At 41.9% G+C, this 15000-nt stretch overlaps 1 protein-coding gene across 2 annotated transcripts in view; it reads left to right on the top strand.

Annotated features, from left to right (window-relative positions):
- LOC113827069 (FAD-dependent oxidoreductase domain-containing protein 2) overlaps window positions 1-10298 on the top strand; it is a 124254-nt gene extending 113956 nt beyond the window's left edge. For both annotated transcript variants that reach the window (XM_070120895.1, XM_070120896.1), the window contains 8 exons: window positions 812-948; window positions 1317-1431; window positions 3245-3405; window positions 3653-3767; window positions 5376-5539; window positions 5752-5917; window positions 6591-6829; window positions 7097-10298. In XM_070120895.1, the coding sequence (XP_069976996.1) occupies window positions 812-948; window positions 1317-1431; window positions 3245-3405; window positions 3653-3767; window positions 5376-5539; window positions 5752-5917; window positions 6591-6829; window positions 7097-7488 (1489 nt within the window). In that variant the 3' untranslated portion in view covers window positions 7489-10298. The remainder of the gene's footprint in view (window positions 1-811; window positions 949-1316; window positions 1432-3244; window positions 3406-3652; window positions 3768-5375; window positions 5540-5751; window positions 5918-6590; window positions 6830-7096) is intronic.
- Window positions 10299-15000: the final 4702 nt, after the last annotated feature.

Below are 15000 nucleotides of genomic sequence, written 5' to 3'. Positions count from 1 at the left end.
CCTCTCCTCCTCCTTCTCCCTTCCCCTCTCTCCTCCTTCTCCCTCCCCCTCTTCTCCTCCTTCCCCCTCCCCCTCTCCTCCTCCTTCTCCCTCCACCTCTCCTCCTCCTTCTCCCCTCCCCTCTCCTCCTCCTTCTCCCCTCCACCTCTCCTCCTCCTTCTCCCTCCCCCTCTCCTCCTCCTTCTCCTCCTCCTCTCTCCTCCTCCTTCTCCCTCCCCTCTCTCCTCCTTCCTTCCCTCCCCTCTCCTCCTCCTTCTCCCTCCCCCCTCCTCCTCTTTCCCTCCCCTCTCCTCCCTCCTCCTTCCTCCCCCTCTCCTCCTCCTCCTTCCCTCCCCCTCTCCTCCTCCTCCTTTGCCTCCCTCTCCTCTTCCTTCTTCCCCCCTTCTCCCCTCCCCCTCTCCTCCTCCTTCTCCTCCCCCTCTCCTCTTCCTTCTCCCTCCCTCTCCCTCCTCCTTCTCTCCTCCCTCCTCCTCCTTCTCCCTCCCTCCTCCTCCTTCTCCCTCCCCCTCTCCTCCTCCTTCTCCCTCCCCCTCTCCTCCTCCTTCTCCCCTCCCCCTCTCCTCCGCCTTCTCCCACTCCCCCTCTCCCCTCTCTCCCCTCCCCCTCTCCTCCTCCTTCTCCCCTCCCCCTCTCTCCTCCTCCTTCTCCCATCCCCCTCTCTTCCTCCTTCTCCCTTCCCCTCTCCTCCTCCTTCTCCCCTCCCCTCTCCTCTCCTCCTCCTTCTCCCCTCCCCCTCTCCTCCTCCTTCTCCCCTCCCCCTCTCCTCCTCCTCCTCCCCTCTCCCCCGCGTCTGACCGCTTCGTCGCCGCAGGTACGTGGTCGTGGCGACCGGCCTGGGCGTCCCCAATTCGCCGTCCTTCCCCGGCTCGGAGCTCGTCGAAGGATACGAGGACGTCTCGACGGACCCACGCGTTTTCGAGGGCAAGAATGTCCTCATCCTCGGCAGAGGTAAGTCGAGTCAAGCGTATCCTCACCGTGAGGCTGCATGAATCCAACACGGATTCGTCCTTGGTGGAGGCAGCACGAATTGTCTCTCGCCTCTCGCTCCCGAGGGAACCGCGACGGTGCTCTGCCCTGATCCTTGGTCTTTCCACTTGACACATCGAAATGCCACTCAACATCAATTCGAAACCATTTAGTCAGGTTTCTTTCCTTGTGTTATATAGACTGACATACATCATTTTCATTGCACACAACAGAGTAAGTTTATAGAGGAAATCTGCCGTTATGGGAATCTGAGTGACTTTTATTTCCTCGTGGCTGAGGTAGTTGGCTGACGTCGCCCACTCTACTCCTCTCTGTTTCTCTCCCCTTAGGCAACGCCGCCTTCGAGACGGCCGACGCCATCTACGGCAACACCAACATGGTCCACATGGTGTCTCGCTCCCGGGCGAGGCTCTCGTGGAACACGCACTACGTGGGAGACCTCAGGTGAGTACATTTTGACGTGCTTTGTTCTCCGTTCACTTGCCTTCCCCTTCTCCCACTCATTTTCCATTCTCCTTAGCCATTCACTTGCCCTTCCCTTTGTCCGTTTACTTGTTTAACCCACGCCCACACACTTGTCCTTCCTCGTGGGCGTTCTCATGTGGATAATTATGCTTCGCTGTCCCTCCTGTTATTCTCAACGGATGTAGTTGAGAGTCTCACTGCAATTCCCTTCCCACTGCTCTGAAGGCCCGATGCTATTTGCGTCTTTGCACTGCCGCAAATGGGCGCGAACGACCTTATATTATATTCCCAGTCCCCTTTCCCTCATCAAGGCATTAACAAAGTATTGAAAGTACGTCTTGGGTATGGACTGCTAACGTCGGCAAACCAAGAGGGAGGATTTTTATGTTTCTCATTTTGTTTATTTGGCTGTTCCGCGTTATTTGCATTTTTATTTTGCATATAACTTTACCTTATTTTACTCTTTTGAATGTGAATGATTTTTTAGAAGCAAACCTATCTGCATCTCCACAGGGAATTCCCATTTCAACCTACAGCTTTATTGAATCATTATCGATAAGCCAGACATGCGAAACAGAACCTCGCCCGGGCTATGCCTATGATGGGAGCCCGGTCTGTGCCGACTAGTGCCGACCTGATTAGTGTGCGTTAGCTAGTGCTGACGCGCCAGAGTTTAGTACTTACTGCCGTGGTGCCCAGCCACAGCGGTAACCTCCCGGCGACAACTGCAACTTTGGAACTGCCGACCCCTCGGATGAGAGGCCGACACGTTACCATTGTACTAGCCCAGAGGCTAAAGTTGCAATGATAATTTTCAGTTTAAAACTGTACTTCTTCATAGCGTGGTTCTATCTTATTTATGCAGGGCAATGTTGGAAGTTGTACTGGTTTTATCCATCCTCTCCTCAGGCTTGATTTGGTTTAGATCAGTGTTTCCCAAATTCCTCTCAGTGATGATAGCCTAAACTCACAGTATTTTTTGTAGTACCCTTTTCTTTGCCCCCCCCCCTCCCACATCACATGAATTTATCTTTACAACAGAGTGGATCTCTGCCTCTTCCACGACTTACTAAAGCTCGAAACAAAATAATCTAAGCATACATGCTCAAATGGTCAACTTCTGTTTGCCAAAAGAATTTATTTTATGACGGAATGTTATGGCACCCAGACTGAGAACCACCGGTTTATGATATATTCTTCTGAATCATTCTGATTTCGATTGTTTAGTCAGTAGACCTTGTAGGTTGTCTATCTTAAGCCAACCAGAGATAATAATATTCACATAATGAAGTCGGTGTTTCAGAGTTTCTGCAATTGTGAATTATTCTATTATGAACTCGATTAAGTTTCTCTTTTTTTGCCGATTTGCTATCCAATTTTATTTAAACTTCTACGAAAAGGAAATTCTTTGCCTAAACCACAAGGCTCCAAAGTATGATATAGCAGCGTGCTTTTGTCCTGCTGAGTCCTCCATTTAATCGTGAAGAAAAGTTATCATTGCTTTGCATTTCCTATTATCCGACTCTGCGCAAACCCCTGTTGAGCGCAACATAATCCACAGAGCACAGAAAAAAACGCCAGCTGAATTTAATAATTTATCAAAATCCTTCAAAAGAAGGCTTTTGCCTTTCAATTAAGATTGACTATCTTGGTTTTCATCCACTCCTCTCTTGTCTGCTTTTCATTTCGATTTTACCGACTGAGGTAAAATCGGAACGTTACACCTTAGTGCATCAATTATCATTATGGCTATTAGACATGCATGCTTGCTCAGTGACTCCCCATCCCGCAGGGCCATAAACAACGGGCTCCTGGACACGTACCAGTTGAAGTCACTGGACGGCCTGCTTGAGGCGGGCGTGGAGGACATGGCGCTTGAGCGACGCGCCGGCCGCATCTACGTGCAGTTCCCATGGGAGGCCGACTCGCTCAGGCAGATCCAGGCCAAGAAAGGTTAGTACTTCGCTCTTAATGAACCTATTGCCTTCGTAGAAAGCAATAGGTTCACAAAGGAATGAGAAATGATTGCTTTCATGACAATAGTAAAGCTCATGACCCACTGTAGCCGCCCTATAGAATTTCACCAGTTAGCAAACAGGTTTTCCCAAAAACGTGCTCATGACTTCAGTTCGTGGCTCTCGCTTTCATCGCGAATGATGATTCGCGATATCCCCCTGACTCTCCCTGCTTCCGTCGGCAGAGCGCGGCGAGGAGATCCCGACCGAGAACGACTTTGATAACTTCTCACTGCGCGAAGGCTACGACTACGTCATCCGCTGCCTCGGTTTCAAATTCGACTTCTCCATTTTCAACAAGTAAGGCTCGTGTTCAGTAACATGGGTTTATATTTGCAAGCTCTGATGCAACAACAAAGCACCATATTCAGAAACTTGTTTAGATACACAATCTTTGCATCAACAAGGAAGTTATTTTGAATTACACAAGCTCTGCATCGGCAAAGAAGCGGTGTATTCAGTAAGGTATGTTAATCACACAAGCTCTCCTTCATTTTCAGTAAGTTCTCTTTCAACTCGCGAGACCCGTTTCCAGCAAGTAATCACATATTCGGGTCCGTTTCATTGCATGAACTCTACTTCAGCATCATTTCAATGTCCTCTTTAGTGCACCAGCTCTGTGTACAACAAGTAACAGTTTCAGTAAAACATGTACTCTTATTTTAGACATGTGGGAGTTTACATATATATGTGTGTGTGTATCAGTGCGCGTGTGTGATTTAAAAATTTCAGTATTATCTCACTATAAAATGGAAGCAAAAATGTATCCTACCCTCTTCGCGCCGGATTGCATGCAGTTACCAAAGCACCAGAGGAATTGCTATTCATAGGACCGGAAGGCGCGCAAAGGAAGTGAAGTACTTTTAAGCCTCCGTCTCGCTTGTGCAAGAGAAGCAACATCATCTGCTCCCCTTGATTATTATTATTAGTATTAGACACCCGGTGCCGTAATCACTTAATTTCAGGAATATTTCTTGATCTGAAAAAAGTTTTCGACATGGCAGAGCATGAAATTTTCCTGGGTAAATCTCGGCACTAGATTGACCTAAATCTAAATAAAACACATTATGCAATATTCCACGGGGATAAAGCCATTCCAGCCACTCTACTGTATATCTAGATAAAGGACAACATTACTAATACAGAATCCAGAACCACTTCATCAGTATTGACTGTGATCTAACTTGAAACATATATTCAGGAATTTCAGAGGACGGTTAGTAAAGGCATAATGACACGAGTGTTTTTTAGCAACCCATTGTGATATGATCCGCCATTTGGTGTTCCCCTGAGGGCACTTTTCCAACTTGCTGGCCACACAGAGCGAACTGAACCATCGCCAATCCGCGAGATTTAGGCGCCTGAGCGGCCTCCTCACACCCTAATTACATAATCGATGCGGGTGGGTTCGCTTGAGGTCACAGGGAAGAAATAGTAAAAGTGTGTATCATAACCTACTGCAAGAATTTCCTATGGAGGGTGAATATAGGCTCCTTTGAGGAACTTTGAAGACTCACGTATGTAAATAATGACGTCACGGATACTTTCAAATGGATTTCCTTGTAAAAATAACACACTTGAAAATATAAGGATATAAGATGTAATGTATATTTAAACATCATATTAAGTGAAATACATATGACTATCATTTGTGTAGTTGAGTATTCTTTTCTTAGTAGACTACAGACACTTTTACCCACTTCGCCGATCTCCAATCGGTACATATCATCCGCTGCTATGCATCCCTAATTATATGACTGTGCACTATATATTCTACTATAAGTATATCATCTGCTGGTTTAGTGACGATAGTTGCGTTACGCAGTTCATTTTTGCACGTAATCCTGTGGAGTTACATTTAGTGTGGAGCACCGTTTCTGTTCTGATCTCAACTTGTTTCAATTCCAGCTCGTCTATGCCGAGCAAGTCCATCAAGAAGACCAAGTACCCGGCTATCAAGTTCTCATACGAGGCCGACCGCATCCCAGGCCTCTACTTCGCCGGGACGGTTGCGCACTCGCTTGACTACCGCAAATCTGCCGGGGGATTCATCCACGGATTCCGATACACTGGTACGCGTTCCTTCCTGGGGTGGTCGAGGGACAGTCACACCTGCTGCATCTTGGGACGGTTTATGGTTTATGAAAATGTATTCTGTCAGATTATTGCATGAAGCATGTGTGTGAGAAAGGTCCTGAGAAATCCCCAAATTGCTCTTTCTATACTAAACCCAAACCCTGGCATTTCGTTACCCACGTTAACGGAAGCACCTCGGTCTCTACAGTGCGCGTGTTGCATCGGCTGCTGGAGTGGCGCCACGAAGGCCAGCGGTGGCCCGTGACCTCTTACTCGACCCGTGACCTCCTGAACGTCCTTGTCAAGCGAATCAACGAGGCGTCGGCGCCATACCAGATGTTCGGCGAACTGGCCGATGTCATCCTCCTGAGAGAGTGAGTGGAGGGAAAGCACTACTTCAGAAAACAGTACCCCCCCCTCTCTCTCCCTCCCTCCCTCCCTCTCTCTCTCTCTCTCTCTCTCTCTCTCTCTCTCTCTCTCTGTCTCTCTCTCTCTCTCTCTCTCTCTCTCTCTCTCTCTCTCATACACACACACACACACTTTGGGACAACTTTGGTTTGCCTAAATCAATTTGATCAATTTTGTGTCTAAAGAGACGTCATTCATTTGTTATTAAATACCTATTTATGTATTTTTTCCATATATAGGTTTGGGATCTCGGATTAGAGAGTAAACGAAAGCCGGGGAGCCGATATTGGTTCACATCTAATGATATACCTCTTAATCGTTTTATTTCGTAAATCCATTTGGGAAATGTGATGTTCAGAAACATGTAGATATTACATTCACCAGAAAAGCTCATTGTCCATTCCCTATTTTTGGTTATTGTTCATTGCTCATGATGCCAGAATATAAGATTGTACTATGATCATCTCTGAGTGACGTCACTTTTTTGTCAAATTTTCATGAATGTGACAAAATGTTCTTTTCTTTCTTTCTCAAAAGGCCTTTTCACATGATCCGTTTATTTTATGATCACAGACCCTCTCAAATTCCTCGTCATCCCCGCCGCAGCCTCCCTCAGTATCTAAGACCCTTCCCTTGCAGAGGTGGTCGGAGGTTCGAGTACCTGGAGGATTTCCCGGTGCACCTGCTGGCGCGCCTGGAGGCAGTGACAGGGCGCGATGCCGGGCCGCTGGTGGTGGTCCTCATGGAGTACGGCCCGGACTTCTCGGGTCCGGACAAGGACACCTTCCGCGTGGACCGGGCCACAGGGGACCCCCTGGAGGCACACCGCTCCAACTTTCTCCACCCTGTCTTTTACTACTTCAGGAGACTCCCAACAGGTACGGGGGTGTGGACGAGTAAGTGCCGGCCGGGGCGCGCACACGGCAGCTTTCGAGGCTTCTGTGGGCGAGGCATGGTGGGGCTCTGTCGGAGTTATAGATGACACCGGTTTTAGCATTTTGAATCAGATTCAGTCATTAGCAATTTTTGCATAGGCCTATGTGTTTATGCATAAAGCATGAGAGTGGCTCAACATTTCCAAAAGAAGGCAGATCTCTCGTAAGTCCTATTGCCGCGCCGATATGAACCTGCTCTTTGTCTTTCAGAATCGGAAATGCTTCACAAAATGGGCAAGTCGGCGCTGCCGAAGCCGGAGCGAGTGCACCACGTGCTCGAGGATTTCCTGACGGTGTGGACGGCGCAGCAGAGCCACATCCTGCCTCTGCGTCGTTTTCTTGAGTACGTCATCGGCAGAGACCTTCGCCATCACAACGCACACGCGTGTCTCTCGCACTCCTTCACCAACGGGCGCCCACCGCCTCTGTGTCCCCACGGAGGCAGCGTGGGGGGCTGGGCCATTCACCCAGTCGCGCCCACGCCCACAGGCCAGCTCCAGGGCGTCGCCAGGCCAGCACGCCCAGCCAACTACACGCTGTGGAGCCGGCCTTCGGTGCGCGCCACGCCGCCCGCGCCGCTAGCCGCCGCAGCCACCTCGTGAGCGCCGCGCCTCCAGCCGAGCCCGGCGTCGCCCGGCCCTCGGCGACCTCACGTTGCATGTACATACAAATAAACTCAGTGAGTTCAGCATTCTCGGAAAATAACGAACTGGCAAGGCGACTTCCAATGAACTCCAAAGTATCTCTGATTTTTCTCAGAGCAGATTCACACAAACGCATATGTCTATGCGAATGCCTATATTCACATGTGCATGTATATTCGTACACAATGCACGACAAAAGCCATCGATTACTTTCAAAAATCAGAAAAATTGTTTCGGTGATCTGAAACCTCTAGGAAAATGACCAGAGGCTGTCACGAAAGCCTATGAATCATGCATCGTTTTTCACAGAAAGCAGTCTTACGAACCTGAGATTAGAGAAGTAGATGCCTTACTTATCTCTAGTTTTCTTTCCTAACGTCTGACACCAGAATTCGGATGTTCTGATCTGTTTTGAGTCTCAAACGTTATATTTTGTTTTGTCTTCCAGATATCATTTATAATACGTTGTGTAATATTTACAGAATACGTTACACAGTAATAGCCATTCATTTTACAGCTGAGAAAAAAACTGCCTCATAGCAAGTTATGTTTCAGATATTGACAGGAAATATTTTTTTATGAAATATAAGAATTTATTCCCTGTGCTTTTGAAAGAGACATGGTCCATGTGTCCATGATTTTAATTATCACACAATCATGATAGATTCAGACTAAATTTTACAAGACACAAAGGCTACACAGTACATTGTATCTTAAAAACAAATATTCATCTATGTTTTCCGGCGTGGGACAGAACTCAAGGCTCTCATAAGTATAGTATTGGAAACTGAATTACGTTCTTATTTATTCTGTAGGCCGTAAGGTGTCTATCTGTACTTCTTTGTATTCAAGCGTGATTTCATAGTATACATTCCTCTCCGGATGGCTGCTGGTGGGACTGTATTCTTGTTTTGCAGGAAATATATGAACACACACGCAGGCACAAACATATACACATAATCACACACATATACCTGTATGCTCACGCACATACACACCGCAGAAGCAAAAAAAAAGACGCAACCGCGCACATGTACACATTATTAATTTTGCCTTGATTTATGTTTTCACACATGGGATTTTAATTGGGATATTTGAAGTACGTCCAATCAAAATTGTTTAAAAAAAAAACAAGAAAGCTTATATAAACACATACCACATAATTATCCGTTCATGTAAATAGGAAACAAAAGTTGCATCTTGTTTCATTTGCATTCGAACATTTTATGATTTTATTTGTTTGTCTCCTTATTTTCTCTTTCCTTTCTGTTTCTTTAGCAGTCTCCTGAATTAATGTCTCGAACATCTGTTCACGGAGCCATCCCAGACAGCGACTTTGAAAAGCAGCCCCAAATATGATGAAGCATAACTAGCACTAGAATGGCGATGATGCACTCATTTGACAATCCTGGACATCAGATCTATTGACGCCCTCACAATGAACGATGCCTGACGACTCAAGACGGAAGATGCTTCCAGGCCATCGCAGCCGGGAAGGGCCTGTCCATGACCCGTTGCCTTCCGCCGCCGCCGCCGCTTCTGACAGCGAATTGGTGTGGCAGGATTGATCTCATATATACTTGTAAACACTTCCAGCAATTAAACTGTCTTATGCACGCTTAACTGATAACGTAACGAAGACAATATGAAGCTTCCTTGTGAGTTTAACGACGGTGAGGATTTAGGAGCTATTTCACAGCAAAATTTATCCTTTTATAAACAAAAAAAATGGACAAGTTCAAAAAACCTTATATACTGCAAATGTGCCTCCCTTTAATCCCCAATCATATGTGCTACTTTACTCAAGGTCTTTGTAAGTCTATACACCTTGACTATGCCTGCAGCCAGTCCACTGACCGTGACCCAGACGAAGAGCTAGTCAGGCATACAGAAAGGACGAGTGGAAACAAAGCAAGACGGGATGGAGATAGATAAAGGAAGAGAAAAAGCGAAGTGAATTATGGTGTTCCTGTGCTTCATGCATCTTCAGTGTATCTTGTAAATATCAAGTAAAAAGGGTGCATGTTCAAAGGTCTTCGTTCGAGGTTTCATTGGTATATTTTTTCGAGAGCCGCCACCTTAGGTGAAAACGGGGTTACGTGAGACCTAATGAAGATGACAGAGTAGAAAGCACGGCGCAGTGTCCTTTGACGATATTTTCTGCGAAGAGGCGAGCGACATTTCTGGGATCGGATTATTAGCACTTACACGAATCTCTCTCAAGTAAAATTTAGATTGCCAGAACATGGCAATCTGACTGAACAATAAAATTATTTATTCGTTATCAAATTTATTTCTCTTCCTTGGTTTACTGTATTCTCTCAAAATACACAAATATACATACGCATGCACATACTTTTTTTCTTATTACTGAATAAAGACAAGGTTGCCATTAGTTTTTGGTCATTGCTCTTCAAATTGATATATTTACAGTAACCTGTAAAATCAGTATCAATTTGCCTCCGACTCAAACACTTTCTATTCAGTGTGTGTGTGTGTGTGCTCCTTTTTGCTCTCTTTCTTTATCCAAATTTCCTTCTTTCTGCGACTTCTCGTCTAATATAGAACTACAAGCAATTTCCACTGCAAACTCAGTCTTGTGAAGCGCGTGTGACGCCCAGCCCACGAGAAGCCGAGGAACCCGCCTCCCTCCCTGTCGCCTCGGGACGACACGCAGGCCACGCGGCAACACCTTTTGAAATCTGCTTGTGTAAATTCCATGATACATGTATATTTTGTCAAAGATTCAAATAAATTTCTGCAGCAGTTATTCACACCTGTGTTTTATCCATGAACCAATGACAATGATTATAGTAATAGTAGCATCAAAATGACTAATATCGCTTATGATGATAAAACAAATGGTAGAAAAAATAATATTCATAATACTACTAATAATGATAATAATAACAATAATCATAATGATAATAAAAACAATGATTGTAAAATTGACAAAAATAACAGTAATAACAAAAACAATAGTAATGATGATCATAATAATAATAATGATAAAATTAATACTAACAAAAAATAATGATAATAATGAAAATGTTTATAACAATAATAAGGATGGTGATAGAGAATAATGACAATGATACTAATTGTAATAATAATAACAATAACAATAATTATGATAATAGTAATGACAATAATAATTGTAATAATGATAATAAAAAATAGTGTTAATAATAATAATAATATTGATAATGATAATAGTAATGATAATCATGATATTCATAATCATAAGGGCAATAAGAATAGTGTTAATAATAATAACAGCAATGATAATGATAATAATACTAATAACTATGATATATGATAATAACAATAATGATAATAATAATAATGATGATGATGATGATGATGATGATGATAATGATCATAAGAACAATAATAATGATCAAAATAATAATAATAATAATGATAATGATAATAATAATAATAATAATAATAATAATAATAATGATAATGACAATAACGATAATGATAACAATAATAATAACAATAATGATAATATTCGCAATAAAAAACAATAATAATAATGGCAAAAGATGATAATGATGATAATGTTAATAATAGTAATGATAATAAAAACAACAATAAACACCATAATGATATTAATCATCACTATCATTATCATTAACATTATTATTATCATCATCTGTTATTGTTTTATCAATTATAATGATAACAAAAACATTGATAACAAAAATAACACTAGTGAAAGTAATGGTAATAATAATAATTACAATAATAACAATAACAATAATGGTAATAATAATGATGATAATAATGATAGTAATATAATAATAATAATAATGATAATTATTATTATTATTATTATTATTATTATTATTATTATTATTATTATTATTATTATTATTATTATAATAATAATAATAATAATAATAATAATAATATAAGAACAATAATAACAATAATAATAATAATGATAATGGTAATAATAATAATAATAATAATAATAATAATAATAATAATAATAATAATAATGATAATGGTAATAATAATAATAATAATAATAATAATAATAATAATAATAATAATAATAACAATCATGATGGTGATGAAGATGATGAAAATAATAGAATATGATAATGATAATAATTATCATTATTATTATCATCATTATTATTACTATTATTATCATTATTATTATTATTATTATTATTATTATCATTATTATTATTATTATTATTATTATTATAACAATGATAATGAAAATTATGATGATAATAATAATGATAATACTAACAATAATGAAATTGATACTGATGATAATAATAGTAATAATAGTAATAATAATAATAACAATAACAATAATAATTATGATAATAGTAATAATAGGAAAAATGATAATAGCAATACTAATAATAATGATGATTATAATAATAGTGAAAATAATAATAATGACTACCACTACTACTGCTACTAATAATAATAATGATAATAATAAAAACAGTAATAACAACAAAAATAATAATAAAGATAACAATAATATTGACGATAATAATGATAATAATATTAATAATGATAATGACAATATCATTAATAATAATAACTGTAAAATTAACAATCATAGTAATAATAATAATAACAACAATAACAACAGCATCAATAAAAGCAAAATGATAATTATCATCATTAATATTGGATATTTATCTCTTATTATATGTATTACTATTAATATTGTTATTATCATTATTATTATCATCATAACAATAATAATGATAATGATAATAACAATAACAATAACAATAATAATAATAATAATAATAGCAACATTAATAATAATGATAATAATGATAATAATGGTAATAATAATAACAATACTACTAATAATAATAATGATAATAATATCAATAATAAATGGCAATAGTAAAATAACAAAATGTGATAATGATTATGATAATAATAATTATTGGAATCATATTTTTTCATTCTCATTATCATTATTATTATGATCACTGTCATTATCATTATTATCACTGTTATTATCATTATCATTATTATTATTATTATTACTATCATCATTATTATTATCATCCTCAGGCAGGGACTCGGCCCATCTCGAGCTCCTCATGACAGGTTTGAAGGATTTGTCCAAGCTACGACTTTCTAGGCCTCCTCCGCCCAGGGTTGTTTCTTACAGAGACAACCCGGTGAGCCAGGTGGCTATATAGACTGATTTGACGATCACGGATTATGCAGGTAACACCTGTGCCAGTCTCACAGTGCAATCGTTGCTTGGACAAGTAGTCCCGCCCACATTACCCCCTGATCCAGCGCAAGGACCTATTGCAAAAGACATCAAGACAAGACTCCAATTCGTAAGATAACGTCCAGGTTGCTCTACCATATAATAAAACTGGCATTATCAGGGCCTTGAAGATGCATATCTTGGTCCTTCAGCACAGGTACCAGCATCTCCAAATACTCTTGTTGAAAGAGTTCATGACCCTTGCTGCCAGGCTAATCCGTCGGCTGACTACCTGGTCTGACAGCCCTGAGTTTAATGTATTAAAGTTTGAAGCTAATAAATGTACTAGACATCAAAGGTCATATAGCATTACGGTAAAGTACTGTGTCGGAAAGGGTAAAGAATTCAAGATTACAATAAAATCCTTTCAGCACGGCTCTCACACCTTAGGAATGGGATAGAAGGGGATGAACAAGATACGGAAGAGGAAAGAGAGAAGAAAAGACCAAGCAAAATTAATTTAGGCAAAGGCTGAGGCCCAGGGTAGGGTCATCGTTTCTTAAGCCCTCCCATGAAACCAACAAGCAAGGTATTGGGAGGGGAGCTACACTACCAAGGTATGTAAAGCTCTCTGTGACTTCAATGTCCTTGTTGCAAGCACATTCAAGCAAGTCCCCAAAGTCTTGGATCTTGGTCTTGGTCCAGGAGACCTCTAGACCCAAGGGCTTTGCTTCATTGCTCATTGCATCCAGAGCCACCACTAAGGTTTCCAAAGATTCAGATAGAATGGCAACATCATCAGCAAAGTCAAGGTCAGTAACTTTGATATTGCCCAAAGTTGCTCCACAATGGCTTTGAATAGTAGCTCTATCCAGTAGCCAGTCAATGCAACTGCTGAAGTGTTGGTGCAAGGACACAGCCTTGCCTCACACCTGAACTAACAGGAAAGAAGCTCGACAACCCCCCCCCCCCACACACACACACACACACACACACATACTTTACAGCACTTTCAGTACCGGTATATAGGCTTGCTAATAGTCTAATAATCCTTGTTGAAATTCCTCTCAATCACAGGATCTCCCAGAGTGATTCCCAATGCACCGTATTGAACGCCTTCTTGGGGTCGTTGAAGGCTGCAAGCAGCCCACATCCCAACTCACGATGGCGTTCTACAAATGACTTGAAACACAAGGATACAGTCTATTATGGACTTACCAGGTGTGAATCCAGGTGCTCCGGCTTCTGGTGGCTCAGCAGGTGGTCTCTGATATGCATCACAAGGATGCGGGTGAGAAACTTGCTTGGTATACTGAGCAATGTGAAGTCTCGGTGATTGCTGCAGTCCCATCGGCCCCCCTTCCCCTCAACAGGTCGGGGGGAATGGTATCGGACTGCCAGATGGCAGTCAGGGCAGCATGCAACCCCCACATCATAGGTTAACCACCACCCTTTTACAGTTCATCTGGGATGCCGTAGATACCTGCTGCTTTGCCACTCCTCAGCTTGGAGATCGCCTCCCTATCTTCACTTAGGTAGAGTAGATCCTTACTAATGGGTGAGTCTAGCAACAGAATCTCAGCACTACCCACATCTGAGTTAACTTTTGGTGGATCAACCTGGTAAAACTGCTCAAAATACTCAACCCAATGCTCCTGCACTGAACAGGATCCAAGACGATCTAGCTATTTGCTGAGTGGATTGCAGTCACCTGTGAAGAGGGCTTGGAGCTCAGCTATCTCAGGGCTTGGTTTGCAGGACGAAGATCATATACTAAGAAATGGCCTTCTAACTGTTCCTTGTCCCTTCTCAGTAATGACTGAATTCTGCGCACCTGAGAACAGTGCAAATCCCAATTCCCTGTCAGACAAGCCACGCGACAAGCATCTTCTGTCTTGCTCTTGGGTGTTCACCAATGGATTCTAAAGATGCATCAACCATTTCGCGTTTGAAGGTGTTCTACAGAAGTACAGGGCCCATAGATCGCCGAGCGCTGTGAAACGACCAGAAATTGCCTTAGCGAACCCCCGGGCACAACTTCCCCAAATGAAACACTCTAGGGTGATCATTGGACTCCTGAGGAGTTTTGAAGTGGACCCAGAGGGTAGCCGCAACCAGTCTATGGTCAGTACCACAGAACTCGGCACTCCTATACACCCTGCAGTTCTGGAGGATCCTCCAACAAGTGCTAAAGAGGATGTGGTCGATATCCTTGGCTGCATTACCTGCATTGCTGTACGACATCCAACGAT

This window comes from Penaeus vannamei, chromosome 4 (genome assembly GCF_042767895.1).
Source record: "Penaeus vannamei isolate JL-2024 chromosome 4, ASM4276789v1, whole genome shotgun sequence".
NCBI lineage: Eukaryota > Metazoa > Arthropoda > Malacostraca > Decapoda > Penaeidae > Penaeus > Penaeus vannamei.
The sequence above is the reverse complement of the archived record's forward strand: the minus strand, read 5'-3'. Positions and strand labels throughout refer to the sequence as shown.